This window comes from Equus asinus, chromosome 7 (genome assembly GCF_041296235.1).
Source record: "Equus asinus isolate D_3611 breed Donkey chromosome 7, EquAss-T2T_v2, whole genome shotgun sequence".
Taxonomy (NCBI): Eukaryota; Metazoa; Chordata; class Mammalia; order Perissodactyla; family Equidae; genus Equus; species Equus asinus.
In genome coordinates, this window is record NC_091796.1 from 14,887,358 (window position 1) to 14,908,112 (window position 20,755).

Below are 20,755 nucleotides of genomic sequence, written 5' to 3' on the forward strand. Positions count from 1 at the left end.
GCTAGAAATAGAAGTAGCTTGTAATAGTCAGCCTTTGCCACTCCAGATGTCCCATAAGCACATAGTCCCAAATGGGCTGAGGTTCTCATCCTCTTTCCAGAGGCCCCAACCTACTCTCCCAGGATGCTGGATTAAAGAAAAAGATACTGTCATAGGATTATCCTCAACACACAAAGTTTAGAGAAGAGTGTGGCCATATTTTACATAGGATTCATAATGAAATAGGGAGTTCTCCCACTTATTCTATAACATCCAACCTTTTTAATCAGCCCCTTACAACTCATTTTCTCTTTAATTCACTAACAACTCCTAAAAGATTTTGAAATGTGTATCCGATTTTTAAGATTAGAGAAAGGGAAGACAATGTATCTAAAATCTGCATTTACTAAAATGTTTTGCCTTCTGTCCCCTACCTCTGACTTTTCAAGAAGAAATCTTTCTCTCCAGTTTCTGCCATCCTTAATTACTTTACCCCAAAAGCCTGCTGTGGTTGTTAAGAGCAGCAGAAGATCCCTTGCTCAGACAGACTAAGGATATGTGTGTCTTTATCTGTCTAAAATGAAAATAAAAACAGATAATACTTATAAGAGATGAGCGAATCAGTGGCGATGGAAGGAATGGCGGTCATAAAATTATTTTATTTGTTTATGTATTTATTTAGTCAGTCATTCACACCAACACACTCACACCCTCTTACTTACTATGTGCTAGTATAAGTCCAATCATTACATGTATATTTCACACAAGCCCTAAGAGGTAGGTAATATTATTATTCCCTTTAACGAATGAAAAAGCTTAAAATTTAGAAACTTGGATCAGTCACATGGCCACTGAATGGTAGAATCCATGTCTGCTTTACTTTGAAATTCAAACTCTTTACCCCCACACCATTCAGCTTCTCCAAAGACTTAGAGCCTTTCTGAAGGAAAAAGAGGTTTGGGTTCTAATTGGAATTCATTCTAATCAATACCAGTTAACTACTTGTTAATACTAGTAATCCAAGGTAATTAACTCAAAGTCCCTCCTCCCTCCTGGAAGCACTCACCCACACTCTTACGTGTCAAATGTAAGCAGCAGGCGTGTTTTATATGTACATGTATGTGAACTATCTTCTGAATATAGCTACATTACATTTAGCACATACAGATCAAATGCTTTCTAACGGCAATACAATAATCAGCGGAATGGGAAACTCACACCAACATTCCTCTCCCCAATCCTGTTACCATCATGTCCTGTGTCACAATTCTCCCCTCATCCCCTACCTCCCGCTCTTGAGAGGTCTGATGTCTGACATCTGTTCATGGTTTGGATAATCAAAGTGAGTCTCGTTATAGATACACCATCCTATTAGACCATGGAGATGGCATATTAGCCAATCAGCAACAGGAAAGAGTACTAACCAAGCTAACATTCGACATTTCCAATCACCAGCAACAAGTTAGAAATTAACATTTTCCACAGCCTATTTAAGAGAGATTTCATAATCTGCCTCTGGTACTTCACGTCTCTGCTGTCTCTCCAGGAACAGAAGCTCTTTGAAGTCAAGAACTGTATTTTGCCATAGTTATAAAGGTGCAAACATATAGAGTCTAATTAGTGCTATGGTTTCTGACTGAGGCTACAATTCACTCAGTAATTCAAAGTGAGAACCAAGAAACCATTCTTTATTTTTTCCGTTCCTCAGGCTTTATGTAGTTTATCAGTAATCCTGTCACTCAATCTCCAAACATGCCCCAAAACACATCTGTCTACTTCCCTCCACTTCTACCCTCACCTCTTGCATAGAAAACACCACAAGAGCCTCTTGCCAGTTAGACTTCCCTGCCGTCCACAATCCGTTCTCTAAACAACAGCAACGTTAGATCAAGTAACTTTCTGGAAGAAGACTCTTTAATGGCTTGCCATTATGCCAATAATAACATCCAGATTCTTTACTCTGTTCTATAATATAATACGCCTGCCTTCCCCGACTTCAGGTCCCATGTTCCAGGCTTAGGGTTTCACACCATCTTCTCCCGTTGCCTGGAAAGCTCCTCCCACCAGATCTTCAAATAATCCAATACTTCTTTCATTGAAGTTTTCAGTTTAAACGTCCCCTCTCAGAAAGTTATTCCTCCCCCATTATTCTCTGTCATTATTACCTTGTATCACAGCACCATGATTATTTGATATTTTCTTTGTCTTTTTTAAAAAATTTTTTTTTTAAAGATTGGCACCTGAGCTAACAACTGTTGCCAATCTTCTTTTTCTTTTCCTGCTTTTTTCTCCCCAAATCCCCCCAGTACATAGTTGTATATTTTAGTTGTAGGTCCTTCTAGGTGTGGCATGTGGGACGCCGCCTCAACATGGCCTGACGAGTGGTGCCAGGTCTGTGCCCAGGATACGAACCCCTGGGCCACCGCAGCAGAGCGTGTGAACTTAACCACTCAGCCACGGGGCCGGCCCCTCTTGTCTTTTTTTTAATTTATCATCTGTCTCCCCAGCGTAAGCCCTACCCAGAGAGGGGAGTTGGACCTGTTCTTTGCTGTATCCCAGTGCATAAAACAAATACCTGACATATAGCAGGTGCTTAATAAATGCTTGCTGGTGTTAGAACAGTGACATCAATTGTGTGGATGTTTAATTACAAAACTATTAAACTCAATACCTATTAATTTTTTTATTATTGTTTCAATAAGAACAATCTGTCATTGATAAGCTTGATAGTTTACATATACTTTTATTTACATCCTTATTCACGTTTGTTTAAGAATTTATACCTCTGACTTGTTCCAAAAAGAATGTAAAGCAGCAGACTATTACACTGTGCATTTGGTGTAAAAGATCAAAACATCTCCATATAGGACATTCCATAAAGTACCTGACCAGTACTCCTCAAACCTGTCAAGGTCATGTAAACCTGTCACAGACCAGAGCAGACAAAGGAGACATGACAACCAAATGCAATGTAGTATCCTGGATTAGATCAGCGAACAGAAAGAAGACATTAATGGAAAAACTAGTGAAATCCAAATAAATTCTGGAGTTTAATTCAGAGTAATATACTAACGTTGGTTTCTTAGTTTGACAAATGTATCATGGTATTATATGGTATTCAGGAAACTGGGTGAGGGACATATGGAAATTCTCTGTACTATCTTTGCAACTTTTCTGTAAATAGAAAATTATTCCAAAATAAAAAGGTTATTAAAAAAAATCAACATCTCCATATAAAAAGAAATTTACTGCACTTTGATCATAGTTTGGCATTTTATTCTGAATAAAGCAGAGTGTAGGCCACTGACTTTTTGCTTTGAACACATACAACCACTTATATATAAAAGCACAATATTACTTAATACTTGTCTCCTCACATTTGCAACCATAAGAGTAATGTTAAAACATCTAGGCAGATTTACTTATTACCTCCAATATCACATTAATTCTCCATGCAAATCTGAAGGAGAAGCGTCATCTTGCCCATTTTCTCTAGTAGGGGGCTGCCCTGTACATTTAGAATCTCCATTTGCCTACTAGATTGACAGCATCTTATAAATCCTGTCAACCTAAACTCTGCCCATTGCTTCTTCTCTAAAAGGAGGAGAAACTAATGTTCCTAACTATATTGCAATCTCAGAGAAGAGTTTTTACCTGACAAATCAAAGGTGGCCGATATTGCAGAAAGACTTTCTAGACTTTATTCCCTAATTTTCTATTAACTGTTTTACAAAGTTATTTGCAATTCATTCACTTGACAAATAATTACATCAGACAGCAGTCTGAATCACAGGGAACTTGCATAACAAATTGGATTACAAATTTAAAAATACGAAAGTAAATTCCATTGTCATGCTTCTGCACCCTGGAGGTTTCATCATTTCACAAACACACCCAAAACCAAGGCACAAAGTACTGCAATCCACCCATTTGCACATAATTCTATAAAAGTAATATAAAAACATCCTCACGTGTGCACCTGAAATACCAGCATATTTGTCATGTTATTCTGGTTTCCATTATACACACACAAACACACACACACGCGTGCACACAAAGGTATATTGTTTCACAAGTCATGGTGATCTTATTTAATCAAGGGACTATAAAATGGTCAAAATAATTAAGATGAGAAAAGAAATTAAATGATTCAAAAGGAAGAAGCTGAAAAGGTGAAAAAGAGATGGCACAAGATTAGACTGCTTTAAGAAAAAATATTCAGAGGAAGGGGGAAATTTATAACCATTTCTGGGTATTTTGTGGTTTTGTAGTTGGCCTACCCTGGGCCAGTCCCTGAAATAGTCTCAATCTCACGTTGCATATCTATAACATTGAGTAAGTGATGCCAGCCTACCAACTCAATTCTCTTTTTTTAAATATAAACAAAACCTGGCAAACAAAACACAATTTTTAAAAAGCTACTTTTCAGGAAAAATGAACTTTTAAATAAATAAAAATTGCCAACTACTGGCAGTATCTGAAAAGAAGTTTGAATTCATGACTATATTTTGGAACTGGGTAAAGCAGAAAGCAACTCCTGAGGCAGCTAGAAGCTGAACAGAATTCTTGGGTGAGTGCTTACCTTGGAGACTTGTCGAAGCCACCTTAAATACTCTGTGAATGTATCAAAACAAATGTAGTAAGTCTGGCTTTGGGGTCCAGAGGAGCTAAATGCTAAACAGTGCTGGTGCTTTTTCACTTCTTCTACCTATAACAACAAACAAGGAGACACAAAAACAAGTCAGAAAGCAGAACCATTTACACAGTTCACTAACTACACCTTCCATCAGCGAGGCTGCAGAGATTTGCATCCTTCCCTATATATGGTCCTCTTATTACTTAAAATATGTAAGTTCTTGAGGCTGACCAACAATCTGAATTACAAGGAAACCAAAAAAGGGGAGTTTTATCTTCATCAGATTTCCCCACAATAGTGAAATTCTCTTCTTCCTCTTTAAAATGGACACCGACTCCCTTTCCTCTCTTTCTTCATCCTCACAATAGGGTGCCAGGGCTCATACTTTCTCTTGGGAGGATTCCACCTAAGGATTTTTACTTCAGGTGGATTTTTACTTAAGCGACTTTTGTATTACTCTGAATTACAACCTTTATTAAAGAGGTTTTCAAGCATATTAAACAAGTTTTAAAATTTAATGTGAAATTGAGATTAAGCCGAAATAAAACCCTACCATGAGAACTTTCAAGTCCTAATAATGCAGTATTAGAGTCAAATCAAATTTCCACTCCCAGTAAATTCTTCATTTTGGAATAAAAGTCCAAACAATAAACTAACATGATATTAAACAAACTCGTATGTTTAAATTACAAAAATGACCACAAATCAAGTTACAAAGAAACTAAAAAAATTTCAAAGAAGTCTATATCATGCAGACTATGTTCTTGGACCAAAATGTAATTAAGTTAGAAGTCAATAATAAAAAAAAAATCAATTCAAAATCAAAGAACACTGAGGCTGGTCCCATGGCATAGTGGTTAAGTTCAGCACACTCCATCTCAGCAGCCCGGGTTTGTGGGTTCAGATCCCAGGCGTGGACCTACAACACTCATCAGCCATGCTGTGGGGGTGACCCACACACAAAATAGAGGTAGACTAGCACAGATGTTAGTTCAGGGCGAATCTTCCTCACCAAAAAAAAAAAAAAATCCAAGTACACTTGGAAAATTAATAATACACTTCTAAACAATTCACAGGTAAAAAAAAATCATAATCGAAATTTAGAGATTCTTAGAACTAAACCATGAAAAATACTACATATTGAAATTTATGGAAGGCAACGAAAGTGGTACATAGATGGAAGTTTATAATTTTAAATGGTCAAATGAGAAAATGAGGCAGAAAATTAATTTAGTCGGCATGGATCTCAAGAACTTAAGGGAAAAAGTACCAAACCAAAAACTGAATAAACTCAAAGTAGAATAAAAGCGACAATAAAAAGCAGAAATTAATGAAATGAAAAGCAAACATACAACAAAGAACAATGACATTAACAAAGCAAACCACTAGTGCTTTGAAAAAGCTAACAAAATTGAATAGCAATTCATATTGATGAATGACATCAATTGAAGATATAAGTAATATTAACAACAAAAAGGAAGACATGACTACAGATTAAGCAGATTAAAAGGAGGATACTACAAATAATTTTGTGGTAAATTTTTAGAAAAGTATTCTACCAACACTAAATCAAGAAAAAAACAAAGTCTAAATAGTCCTAAAACCATTTGAGAAATTGAATGAATATTTTAAAAAATTCTCAAGAAAATATCAGGCCTATGTTGTTTTACAGGTAAGTTTTACCAAAGTTCTAAGAAATGGATCATTTCAAACTTGTGTAAACTCATGCACCAAACAAAAAATAAACAAAAACGCCCCAATCTATTCTATAAGGCCGGTCTAATCAAAAACAGATCACAGGAATAAAAGAAAGGAAAATTTGGGGTCGGCCCAGTGGCACAGCAGTTAAGTGCGCACGTTCCACTTCTCGGTGGCCTGGGGTTCACTGGATTGGATCCCGGGTGCGGACATGGCACTGCTTGGCAAGCCATGCTGTGGTAGGCGTCCCACATATAAAGTAGAGGAAGATGGGCATGAATGTTAGCTCAGGGCCAGTCTTCCTCAGCAAAAAGAGAATTGGCAGTAGTTAGCTCAGAGCTAATCTTCCTCAAAAAAAAAAAAAAAAGAAAAAGAAAGGAAAATTACAGGCCAATCTCAGTCATGAACACTTATCTTGAATAAAATGTTGCATCAGAAGCCAATAATACAGAAAAAAATATATCAAGGACAAGTTGGATTCACCTCATGAAAAGAAAGATGGTGTAACATCTTTGGAACTATAAAATTAATCACATTAACAGATTACAAAGAAAACCATAAGATCATACCCAGAGTTGCAGAAAAAGCATATTATCAATGAACCACCCATTCATCCTTCATGATAAAAACTCTTAACTAACCAAAAACACAAATAACTCACTTAAGCTGACAGAGGGTATTTATCAAACATCTAAAGCAAACTTCAGTGTTAATGATGAAATATCACTCTCTTCAAGACCACTGATAAGACAAGTATCTACTGTTCCTATTCAATACTGTACTGGAGTCCTGGCCATTACAATAAGACAAAGATTTGTATTAAGGAAGAAAGAAAATTGTCATTATTTGAATATGACATGATTAGCTACATAGTAAACTCCAAAGAATCTACAGACATTATATTAGAATAAAATTTAGCAAAATGGCTGCATATAAGATCAATACTCAAAAATCAACTACATATCTATACACTAAAGAGAAAGCATAAATTTTTTAAGATGCCATTTAATCTAATCTATATTGACAGAGATCAGGCCAGTGGTTTCTTGGGGCTAGGGAGAAGTGAGAGGAAAAGGTGAGAGGGAAGGCATACAAAAGAGCACAAGGAAACTTTTGGGGGTGATATGATCACTATCTTGATCGTGGTGATGGTTTAATGGGTGTATATAGCTATTGTACTCACGGGGTGATACAGTTATCAAATTATCAAAATGTGCACTTTATTGCACGTCAATTATATCTCAATAAAGTTTGGTGAAGATGTAGAGAAAGAGGAACACTTCTACACCGATGTGAGTGTAAAATGGTACAACCACTTTAGAAAACAATTTGACATTATCTTGTAAAAGTAAATGTGCATATACCCAACAGCCCACTAACTGCACTCCTAAGTGTGCATCCAAGAGCAACCTTTCTCAAGGAGGTCATTGTAGGAATTTGGATTGAATGGTTCTTCATTGCGCATTGTGCAGGACTGTCTAATACTTTGGATGACATTTTACTCTCTGAGTCCCTGGCCCTGTAAATGCTAATAGTGTACGCTTGCAACAAAGACATTGGTATTAACCAATCACTATCTACTTCTCCACATTTCTTAGACCTCTTGCAATGAAGGTGAAGTCATGTGACTAGTTCTGGCCAATGATCCATGAGCAGAAGTGGCACGCTCACTTCTGCATTCAAATATACAAAAGCCAGTTAATGAACCTCCAGTTACCTCTTCTCCTGCTTAAGCAACAAAGGAAGGCCACATGTTCCAAATGTTATAAAAGAGCAGAGCCTCCATCAGGCTGGGCCCCCTGTAAAACTATGTGAAAAAAGAAAACTCCACTGACCCACAGTGGGGACACAGTATGAGTGAGAAACAGTTGTTATAAGTCACTGAGATCTGCGGGGTTTTGTTACTACAGCATAACCTAGCTTACGTGAACTGACAGTTGACTGTTCAATCATACAACAGTCAAAACATACACATTATACCAAATAGTCCCTTCGGGCATAGTAACTCTACTTGAGAACTACTGCCCTAGAAAGCTACTTGCATACCAACATAAGACATTCAGCAGCATTATTCATAACAACAAAAAACTAGAATCAGCTCAAATGTCCATCAACAGGAAAACTACTTAAGAAATCATGGGAATTTAGAACATTTACAGAGTGGAACATTATACAGAAATCAAAACCACATAACAAGCAACACAGAATGTTATTATGAAACACAAGACTGAATGAAAAAATTTAATCACAGAAGACCATACACAGTATGATACCAGTTTTATTCAGATCAAAAAGAAGCAAAACAGAGTTACATGATAAAACTTATCTCCAAAAAGTAAGAAAGTGATGAATACATATTCCAGGACAGTAGATACCTCTGGGGTTGAGAGAGGCAATGGGACAGATGTAAAGAGAACACAGGCAGAAACCCTGCTACAGTTCCTAAGTTGAGGAGTAGGTTAACAGCTCTTCAAGTTATCATGCATCATAATTTAACAAATATCAAATAAAGCAAATTATCTAAAAATCTGTTAACTTTTTTTTTTCCCTGAGGAAGACTAGCCCTGAACTAACATCTGTTGCCAATCTTCCTCTTTTTTTTCGCTTGACGAAGATTAGCCCTAAGCCAACAACTGTGTCAATCTTCCTCCACTTCATATGTGGCTTGCTGCCACAGCATGGCTAATAAGTGGTACAGGTCTGTGTCTGGGATCTGAACTCATGAACCCAGGTCACTGAAGCAGAGCAAGCCAAAATTAACCACTACATCACGGGGCTGGCCCCCTAAAAATCTGTGTTAATTTCTCAAGGATGATTTAAATATAACAATGATTATACAAGGAATAAAAACTTATCATTTAAACAAATTTTTTTCAACAATTACATTTTTAAGAGAGTTTTATTTAACTTCACATTTGGAAATCTACATTTGAAAATGTAAAGTCATACTCAAGTGGTGTGTCAAATTTGATTATCACAGCAATTATGGCTAGGTTATGACCAATCTATCTCACATTTCAGTTCTAGCTCTTCTTTACGTAAATTTTTAAAAAACTAAAACCTTCCATTTACTCTGTTTTTCTTTTAACAACAGAACAGAATGAAAAAGGGAACAGACAAACATTAATGAAAACTCAAAGCGCAAGGAGTGAATTATTTTGTCTTAACTCGGTCAACAGGTTTTAAAAGACCCAATTTTTCAACAAACTCTATTTTTAAAGGCATAATGCAAAACAGATTTTACAAGGTTTGTCTGTGAGAAAAGGAAGTTAATAACTTTCAATTCACTCAATGGTAGAAATCCATCCAATAATAGGCCTGGGAAACAGGACAAGCCCCTCGCTCTGAATGAAAATGCTAATTATAACTGGATCTTCTGACCTTATCTGAACATACCATTGCTTTCCTGCTTTGGCTTCTCTGAGCACAATACTCTTTCTGCCCATGTCCTTCATATGTCAAGAGATTTTTCACCCGTCAAGTTCTACCATGATTGTTACCTCCTTCATTACAAAATTCCCTGATTCCCCCCACAAAACGTAATCTCTCCTTCCACTGATCTCCCACACTACTTTTTTGCACCTCTCTTAGAGCAGATATTGTTGTTCATCCTTCATCTCTAGATAGTAAATTATAAGCTACTCAAAGGCAGGGATGGTGACTTACCCATCTTGGTATTTCTGGGATGCCAAGCAAAGTGGCTTCCCCACAGAGGACATTTAATAAATAGTTATATTAAATATACCTATGCAAATGTCTAACAATAGAGAAAAGAAAGAAACAGATTGTTGACCTAACAGGGCATCAAACATTAAATACGCATTTTTAATGATGACCTATGGGAGTAATAATGCTGACTAATTTTTCAGCAATCTGACCAAAGGACAAAATCTTCAGTAATAAAATATCACTAACTCTTCAACGTTCAGACAAAAGTTAAGAAGCAATGAGTTTGAAATGGATGACTGAAATAGATCTAAATATACCTTGCAGCCTGGCTAAAATCTATTTTTAAAAATGATCAAGTATTGGGCTGGCCCCGTGGCCGAGTGGTTAAGTTCGCGCGCTCCGCTGCAGGCGGCCCAGTGTTTCGTTGGTTCGAATCCTGGGCGCGGACATGGCACTGCTCATCAAACCACGCTGAGGCAGCGTCCCACATGCCACAACTAGGTGGCCCCACAACGAAGAATATACAACTATGTACCGGGGGCTTTGGGGAGAAAAAGGAGAAAATAAAATCTTTAAAAAAAAAAAAAAAAAATGATCAAGTATTAGTCTTCTTAGGACCAAAATGTATAATAGTAGAAGGAAAAACCTGACATGGGCTATGTACTCATTAGGAAAGACTAATTTAAACTTATGAATGAAGAATGAACTTGCTACATAGCAGGTGAACAACAAAACAACTTCTTATTGCACACATCTGGTCTCACCTTCGTCATTTCTAATCCTTGAAACCAGCAGATCAAACATCTGCCACTTTAAAAAGTTCACTTTAACAAAAGTTGGTTCTTTATTTTTCCTCTCTATATTCTCCACATCCTACCTTCTTTCCCATGCCCACACAGGGGGAAAAAATGGTAAAGAAAATATTTGTTTAATATGCCCGTGATTTCCAAAAACTCATTTCTTCATCTAAATATGCCTTCCCGCTTATTAACAGATTACCATATCATATAAAAATGAGGAAATACTGACATATAATTATGGTAATTATACCCTACCAATGCTTGGAGTTTATAAATAAATCTGGCCCAAAAAAAAGAATGTAATATTTTCTCAAGCAAGCTGGCTCTTTCTATTTTATAAATGATAAGAATAAAACAGTTAACACTCCCAAGGAAAGGCAGCCAGTAATATCAGAAAGATCTATCAGCTGTATCACAGGTCTTCCCTGAAATAAGTAACATTTCAGGTTTAAAAATTATGACTAGCTATAGAGATAAACTAAAAATGCTAACCCCACTGTTCACTAAACACAAACAAAGAGGTATGGCAAAGTGGGATCAAAGATTCACGCCAGAAAGTCTAACCTTTGATAAGCAGGCTTGAATGACCCTAAGTCGTGGACTTAAGGGTCATTACACTAAACTACAAAATACATGCTCAAGATATCAAAAGACATCTACTCATAAAGAATATTTTATCATCTACAGCCTAAAATATTACACTGAAATTCTAGCTGTTCTATTTTCAGTTCTGTAGGTAAGATTCATGTACTAAGGAAGCAAAGATCACCAGGTTCTTATGTGAGCCAATGGCATTGTCATTTTCCACAACTTCACCAACCAGCAATGCCCACTGGAGGAAGACAACTGGAACTGAATAAGACCTTAGATAAATCGAAAACCACCTACCCTTTATTACAGAAATGGCTCAAGATAAGCTCCTCAATGACACTGGGAAACCTGATGGTATTTTGTTTGTTTTAAACTTACTTTTCCACCAATTAGCGGCAGAACATGCATCTTTCCGGTCAAGCTGTCTTTCACAGATGATACTATTAGGCAGGTCCCACACAGGATGACTTGGCGTCTGGTCCATCGGTTCACTGGCAACTGCATTTTGCCTTTACGGACATTATACATTCCTGAGAGCTGAATCCGTTCAGAGTTACTGGTGCTGTGAGGTTTTCCTGAAACAAACACACGCAAATATTTTAGTCTGTAAGAAATGAGGTTTTTTTCTATTCGTTGGTATAATGGACAGATTACTTGGTCAACAGAGATTACTTATAAGGAAACAATCTAATTTATAACTGAGGGAATCTGAAGCCTGCAGTAATACAATTATGGTAAGAACGACCACATCTACTCCACATATACAATTTAATATTAGGTGAAGAATATTAGGTTTTAATATTACACTTTCCCTCTAAACCCCAGGAAAAGACCGTTTTAACTCCTCCATTGTAACCCGTTTTATTTTCTTCTATATTCTTCACAATTTAATTTTACATTTAAAAGAGAGATGACTTCAAGATTTTTATGAATGGCTAGAGTTAATTTAAGTACTGTAATTGAAGACAGAAGAAAATAACATTCAAGATGATGCATTTAATGAAACTAATCAGTTTTAATGGAATTAACTGCTGATATTCTTCCTCCTACAGATAGTCAATATATATTTACTTTTAAGGAGACAATCAAAAAATGAATGACTTTCCTAATAAGAAAATATTACCCTATAACCATAGGCTAAGTCCTCAAAGATAAACTTAACATTCATCTATGAAGCATGGTGTGCTGTGGTGCTTGTGACTCGTGGAGGGAACAGAGACACAGAGAGACGCACTGAGACTCAGAGACAAAGAGAGAGTTCAGAAGGATCTGAGGAGTCTTGTTTCCTAGATGAAAATGAATTTGGCAGAATGACATTCAGACAAGTCCTATCAACTGAATGGGAGAACTACTGTGATTTACATGATGGAGTTGTATAAACAAGGAATAAAATATCTCCCAGTCGTAGACACTGAATGTATAATATCAGAGGGTACTGAAGCCCATGCTCAGAAATAAATGAATGAGGGAGACGCGTCCTTGAATAGGGCCCAAGCCAGAAGTGTAACATTTATTTGCCTAGATGCCAAGGGCTAGCAAAAAAAAACAGATTCAAGACAAATTATGTTCTTGTGAATATTAAAAATTAATATAAATATCAAGTAGTTTGGATATATGTCTCATACCTACTGGAGAACGAGACAGGAAGAGCAACACCAAAAACAGACCTCAAGAAGATCCAAAGAGTGTTTGAATCCTCCTAATACATACCTTTGGGCAGAAATGTTAGTAACTAACAAAACCAGCAGGTTTGAATTTCACTTCCTTCTTCTCCTAGTATATTAGAATGTTTTATAAAATATTGCACACTACATCATTTTGCTGGGCTGGGCCAGAATGAAGTGGAACCGTGGTTTAGCTATTCGCACTTGGCACCCAGCAAACAGCCACACAGACAGTGCTCCACTGAGTTGTCTGTCCACAAAATGCTAACGCTCCCACAAAGGGGTAGGATGCGCAGGAGACTTCAAAATACATGTGATTTGCAAAGGCTGCCAGTGATGGGTCAGATCGCAGTCATTCAATTGTCCCATTATGTACAAGTTCATTTACACTCACAGAGAAAGACGCCTAGGCTCCCAGTCTAAGAGTTCCTGTCTACATGACAGACTCTTCCTATAGAGAAGAAACGAGAGAGAAGACTCAGAGGAAAAATAAAAGGTAACTGCAAGGCTAAAAACAATAGACAACAGCAATTAGGTTTCTAAAATCCAATTTCCATGACTGTAATAAATTAACATTCTCTAACAAGAGATCTGATCCAAATACATATGTAAACACACATGCACACACGCATGAGTGAGTGCACACACGCACACACACACACACACAGGCTAATGAATGTAAAGAATAAGGCATCTTATTTAGCCACATCAGAGAGTGGCTACAAGGACACTTGTTAACCTGTCACATTAATGTAGATCAGTGAGTAATTAGAGACTGAAGAAAAAGACCACAGAGGTACATAAGGAACAGCCCTTCAAATTGTCCAACTCCACAAAAATCCTAGAGAAAGCCCCAGAGCAAATCATAATAGAGTGGACTAAGGCTGGAAGGGATACATAAAAGTATGAAGACATCAGAGACAGGCTTTTTATTCCCTAGTTAGAAAAATTCCCAAGGGGTCTTAATAGTGCTAGAGCCTAATGGAAAGCCCTGAACATCCCAATCTGAATCAAATCCCTCTTGTCTTGTTCTGACTGAATTTCAATGTCCTTGTTGTCCGCTTCCTCCCTGGGTGTTCCAGATCAGACACACCCTCAGTACTCGGCTGTGTACCAACTGGGCTCTGGAGAAAATGGAGATGAATGAGCAACATAAACCTGGGCAATCACCCAGGCACAGCCTCCTTGTGTCAGACTTCCTTATTTTATGGCAGAAGGAATTGTTTTAGTTCTCCCTGCCAAGTCTCAAACTTCTCAATTCAGAGGAATTCCAATTGTCCTATGCTCTAATGAATATTGACAAGACCAAAGTAACAAACGCTGGCCAGTTTGAAGTTGGATCAGTTGTTATAACTTTTACTTTAGAAATGTTACTTTAATGCCCTACAGGTTTAAGGCATTTCTTACATGATACAGGAGGCAAAGATAGCAAGAGTAAGTATTTCAAACCGAGATAGAGACCTGACTACAACAGAGGATGATCTAAAACATAAACTTTCTCTTACTCACTTGGCACATGGCAATTTGATAAGATGTGACATACATCCATTAAACCACCAGTGGAAAATGAGCACACTGATCACTGCCAATATCATCCTTGTCCCCATTGTGATCTCTCCCTCTCTCTCTCACCCGCAGCCAGTGCCTCCCATGCTCAAGCAACTGTTAATCTGCTTTTTATCACTTTTTGTCCATATTGTTTACTGTGCCAACAGTTCATTTTTTTTTATTGCTAAGTATTCCATTGTATGAATATGCCACAGTTTAACCATTCATCTGCTGATGGACATTTGGATTGTTTCCAATTTTTGCCTATTTTAACTGAGAACACTGGTGTACTGTTAAGTTCTTGTGTGGACATATGCTTTTATTTCTCTTGTGTAAACACGCAGGACTGGTATGGCTGGGTTGTACCATTCTACATCCCCATCACCAGCACAAGAGAGTTTCAGTTGTTCTACCTCCTGGTCAATACTTTCAGCTGTTCTAGTACACATGCAGTGGTATCTTGTTATAGATTTAATTTGCCTTCCATTAATTACTAATGATGCTGATCATGTTTCAGAGCTTATTTGCAATCCACACACCTTCTTTGCTGAGGTAACTAATTCAAGCCTTTTGTCCAATTTTACTTGGATTGAGTTCTTCATATATTCTGAACACAAGTCCTTTGTCAGATATATGACTTGAAATTATTTTCTCCTAGGTCTGGCTTGCTTTTTCATTTTCTTGACAGTACTTTAGGAAAGCAAAAGTTTCAATTTTAATAAAGTCCGATTATTTGATTTATCTTTTATAATTAGCACTTTTTGTGTTGTATTTAAGAACTCTGAAAAACTCAAGATCACTAAGATTTTCCCCTATGGTTTCTTCTAGAAGCTTTATAGTTTTAATTCTTACATTTAGGTCTATGATTAATTTCAAGTTGACTGCTGTACATAGCAAGAAATAAGCAGAGGTTCAGGGTTTTTTTGTTGTTTTCAACAAATGACTATCTAGATTATTCCAGGACCATTTGTTGAAAAGATTACCCATTCCTATTTAAATGCTCTGGCACCTGTATCAAAACAAAACTAGTGACCATAGTTGAGCGAGTCAATTTCTTGATTATTCCTGTTCCACTCATCTACTTGTCTATCTTCAACCAGTATCACATTTCTTGATTTGCTGAATCTTTATAATTAGTCTTGAAATCAGGTAGCATGATTCCTTCTCTGTAAAGAACGACAGTTCTACTTCTTCCCTTGAAACCTGGGTGCCTTTTATTTCTTTTTCTTGCCTTGACACACTAGCTAGAACCTTAGATACAATATTGAACAGCAGTAGTGAAAACAAACATCCTTTCCTTTTTCCCAATCTTCAGTTTTTTTACCAGTGAAAACACTATTAACTGTATGTTTTTCATAGATGCCTTTTATCAAGCTGAGTAAGTTCCCTTCTATTCCTAACTTGCTAAGTTGTTTTCTTTTTTAATCAGAAAGGGATGTTGGAATTATTCAAATACTGCTTCTACCATCTATGGAGAGGAACATGATAAATTCAATCACTTCTTAAATGTTGAATTAGTCTTGCATTTCCAGGATAAACTGCACTTGGTTATGACATATTATTTTCACATACTGTTGGATTCAATTTGCTAAAACTTGGTCAATAATTATTCCATTTATGTTCATGAGGGATTTCAGATTATACTTCTCTTTTTTCATAATTATACTTGTCTTTTTCTGGCTTTGGTGTCAGGGTAATGCTGGCCTTAGAGACTAAGTTGAAAATTATTCTTTCCTCTTTACTTTTCTGGAAGAGTTTGGCTGGAATTAGTATTATTTCTTCCTTAAACCTTTGGTAGAATTCACCAGTGAAGCCATCCAGACTTGGAGGCTTGTTTTTTCTGGTGTGTGTGTGTGCCTGTGTGTGTGTGTGAGAGAGAGAGAGAGAGAAGGTTTTTAACTTAGCAATTTAATAACACAATAATTTCAATTTCTTGTTAGGGCTATTCCAGTATCTATTTCTTCTTGAGTAAGCTTTGGTGGTTTGACTTTCAGAAAGTTTGTCCACTTCATTTAAGTTGTCATATAGTTGGCATAAAGTTCACAATATTCCCTTATTATCTTTTTAATAGAATCTGTAGTGATGTTACTTCTCTCATTCCTGATATTGGTAACTTGATTCTCTCGTCTTTTCTTGATCAGTCTGGTTAGAGGATTACCCATGTTATTAAGCTTCTCAAAGAACCAGTTTTTGGTTTCACTCTCTATTGTTTTTCTGGGGTTTTTTTTGTTTTCTTTTCTTGAGGAAGATTAGCCCTGAGCTAACATCTGCTGCCAATCCTCCTCTTTTTGCTGAGGAAGACTGGTCCTGAGCTAACATCCATGCCCATCTTCCTCTACTTTATAGTGGGACGCCTACCACAGCATGGCTTGCCAAGTCGTGCAATGTCCGCACCTGGGATCCGAACCGGTGAACCCCAGGCCACTAGAGCGGAACGTGAGCACTTAACCACTGCACCACCAGACCAACCCCTGTTTTTCTGTTTATGGTGTCTTTTCTTCTTTTTATCATTATTGGTTCTTTTACTAATTTTGGGATTAATTTACATTTCTTTTTTGTAGTTTCTTAAAGTAGAAACTGATTTCAGGTGGCTGATTTGAGGCTTTTTTCCTAATATAGGCATTTAAGTGTTATGTGAATTTCCTTCTAAGCACTGCTTTAGCTGTATTCCATGAATTCTGGGATACTGTGGTTTTAGGTTCACTAATCTTTTCTTTTGTAGTATTTAATCTACTGTTAATTCCACCTAGTGTACTTTTCATCTCCAGAAGTTCAATTTGGGTATATGTGTTTGTGTGTGTATGTATATACACACATGGCACACACACATATCATATGTATATATCTTCCATGTCTCTCCTTAACATGTGATGCTTTCTTTTACCTTCATGAACACATGGAACATAATTAGAATAGCTGCTTAAATGTCCTTGTCAACTAATTCCATCATCTGTACCATTTCCATGTCAGTTTCGTTTCATTGAGTTTTCTCCTCATTATGGGTCATATTTGACTGCTTGTTTCACATCTGGTAATTTCTGTTTGAATGCCAGTCATGAATTTTATCTTGTTGAGTGCTGAATATTTTTGTATTTCCGTAAACATTATGGAGTGTTGTTCTAAGACACAGTTAAGTTAGTTGGAAAAAAGTTTGGTTCTGACGAGGCTTGCTTTCTAAGATTTGTCATATAAGACCAGAGCAGTCTTAAGTCTAGAGCTAACAGTAATATTAGCAAGCAATACCCTGCTGAGTACTCTGATACCCTGTAAATAACAAGATTTTCCACTCTGGCTGGTAGGAACATGAACTATTCTTAGCCCTGTGTGAGCTTCAAGCTTGTTCACTCTGCTCCTTTTCAGTGGTTTTTCCCCCCAGCCTTGGAGAGATTCCTCACATGCCCACACTGATCAGTACACAGCTGAAGGCTCAAGGACGCCTTGTACATCTCCAGGACTCCGTCTCTCTTAGAAGCTCTTTTCTCTCCAGCACTCTGCTTTGTAAACTCAAGCTGCTTAGCCTCAATGGACTCCCAGCTCTGTCTCTTGAACAGGGTGAATACCAGGCTCTGTCTGGGTTCCTCCTGTCTGCAAGTGAGGCCTGGACCTCTCTCCCATTGGTACGTTGGTACATTTGTAGGGTTCTTCTAATTTGTTTCCTCTCTCTCAAAGCGGGCATCTGTTTTAGGGTTTTGTGTCCTGTGCTGCCTGATGCCCAATGTCTGAAAGCTGTTTCACGTATTTCATCTGATTTTTAGTTGTTTTGGGTGAAAGAGTAAAGGTGGTTCCTGTTACTTCATCTTGGCTGGAACAAAGTGCCATATTTTTTAATTTAACTCTTTCTAATACCTATTGTTCACTTTTATAGATTATAAAAGTATGTTTAACATAATTAAAGATTTTCTTCAAAGGTGCTGATTATCAATACATTTATTACTATATTCAGAGAAGCCCTGTCAGACCAGTGGACTGGAAGAGTTATCTGCCCTTGTCAAAAAATGGCTCCAAACTTCAGTATTTACATAGTTCTTCTCCTCCAATTATTGACTGTAATGAATATATAAGCAACTTCTAATTTGCTGCCTTACTTACATTCAATCCTAAAAAGCTAGCTCTCTACCCTTTTCCATAGTAAAGGAGTGAACTTTGTGCTAAGTCTTTTGCTCTACTCAGAGGTCCTTCTAGACATCCATATTTGTAAGTATTTATCTAAATAGTTCAGGCATGTGCATAATTCACTTTTTTGGTTAAGATGGGTGTCACTATACTACCTTTTGAAACCAAAGGTAAATAAAACAATAATGCATAGTTCATTAATCTCTCTTCCCTGCCACAAATATTAGAATTCCAACCTTAACAGACAAAAACTAAGATAACTGGATAGAACTACTCTGGTGGAAAAACTCTTGACTGAGAATTCTAAAATAGCCTTCTTTATTGACTCAAGTGGGAGTAGGGCATATTATTATAACAACTGCTTTAGACATAGTGTCTCTTAAAGTGTGGTACCAGGACCAGTAGTACTAGAAACACCTGGAAACTTACTAGAAACGCAAATTCTCAGGCCCCACCCCAGAACTACTGAAGAGGCATCTCCAGGGGTGCAGCCCAGCGATCTGTGTTTTAACAAGCCCTATATAACTGTCTGATTCAAAGAACAGCAAGATCATTTTAATGATTAGACAAACCCCTCCATCTTTTAAAAATAAGAGTGGGATTTTGCTTGTTTCTTTCCTTTTTTTTCTCTTCTCCTTTCTTCTGAAATTAAGGCTTCCTTTTTTTTGTTCCTCCTCAAAGCCCCAGTACATAGTTGTATATCATAGTTGTAAGTCTTTCTATGTGAGATGCCACCACAGCATGGTTTGATGAGCGGTGTGTAGGTCCACAGTCAGGATCTGAACCAGCGAACCCCCTGGCTGCCGAAGCAGAGCGGTCAAACTTAATCGCTACACCACCAGGTCGGCCCCTTCTTTCTTCCATTCTGTAGGCGAAAGTCTACACTTAAACGTCATTCCACAAGATGACAGGATTTTAACTTTGAGGGGGAAAAAGAACATAATAAAACATCACTAATTTGGACTTCACTAACTTAGAATTTTGACCAGGAGCTTTTGAAATTAAGTCTACTTACGTCTCTTCAGCAGGGAATTTTACTAAATAAATTAATAAACATGATTAGAAGTGTTTATTAATTTAAGGGAAACTACAACCTGTTCTGCTACAATATGTGTTTCGTTAATACTAATTACCTCATATATGATTGTAAAGAGGGGAATGATGTCAGTATAATAAGCATATTATGTTGGTTTTGAAAGGTTTACTCCACGCAAAGAGAGCCAGAAAAGCAAAGAAAAAAGCCCACAGTAAATGCACTGTTGCAATGTCTGCAAGCCAGTATTTCCACTCTTCTGTTATTGTGCATTTTCATACATATTCCCTAAAGCAGATCAACTTCCAGACACACCAAGCTGCCTGCCTAGGCTGTCCAGGTTATCTCCTGAGGTGCCCAATGTAATTTTGGTTGGTATTTCGGTTACAAAGATGCATGGACTTACAGTCCTGCCATTCCCCAACTCTATTTTCTCATAGACCCTTTTATTTTTAATTTACAATTTTGGAGAACATGAGAATTTTCAGGAACATATATATAAATAGCAGAAGCACCTGTTTGAACTTAGAAGACCACTAAAACATAGAAATAAGCACAAATTTGGTTGTTGCCAATTACACCTCGTTGCTAAATATATCCTAGTATCTATCACCGTGGTAGCTTAAAAATGTCTGCAAATTCTTTTAAACTCTTCCCTTCAAAATGCAGAGCCTAATTCCACTCCCCGTGCATGTGGAGTATACTTGGACTTAGTTACTTGCTTTTAACAAGTAGAACGTGGCCGACTTGATGGCTGCCTGGGACTTCTGAAACGGAGTGGCAAAAGGCATATAGCTTCCTTTCTGCTCTCTGTAGGATCACTCCCTCTGGGGGAGCCAGCTGTCAAGTCATGAGGACATTCTGCGAACCCAATGAAAAGAACAACAAGGTGGGGAACTGAAACTTCCTGCCAACAGCCAGCAAGGAACTGAGGCCTCTTTTCAGCAGACATGTGAGCAAGCCATATTGGAAAGCAGATCCTTCAGTCCCTGTCAAGACCAAAGAACTGTGCCCCCAGCCAGAA

At 37.3% G+C, this 20,755-nt stretch overlaps 1 protein-coding gene across 1 annotated transcript in view; it reads right to left on the reverse strand.

Annotated features, from left to right (window-relative positions):
- Nucleotides 1-20,755, reverse strand: part of PHLPP1 (PH domain and leucine rich repeat protein phosphatase 1) — a 218,487-nt gene that overhangs the window by 98,700 nt on the left and 99,032 nt on the right. Inside the window, exons 2-3 of the mRNA XM_014843764.3 lie at nt 11,752-11,948; nt 4,562-4,687 (exon numbers count right to left, since the gene is read on the reverse strand). Of these exons, the coding sequence (XP_014699250.3) occupies nt 4,562-4,687; nt 11,752-11,948 (323 nt within the window). The remainder of the gene's footprint in view (nt 1-4,561; nt 4,688-11,751; nt 11,949-20,755) is intronic.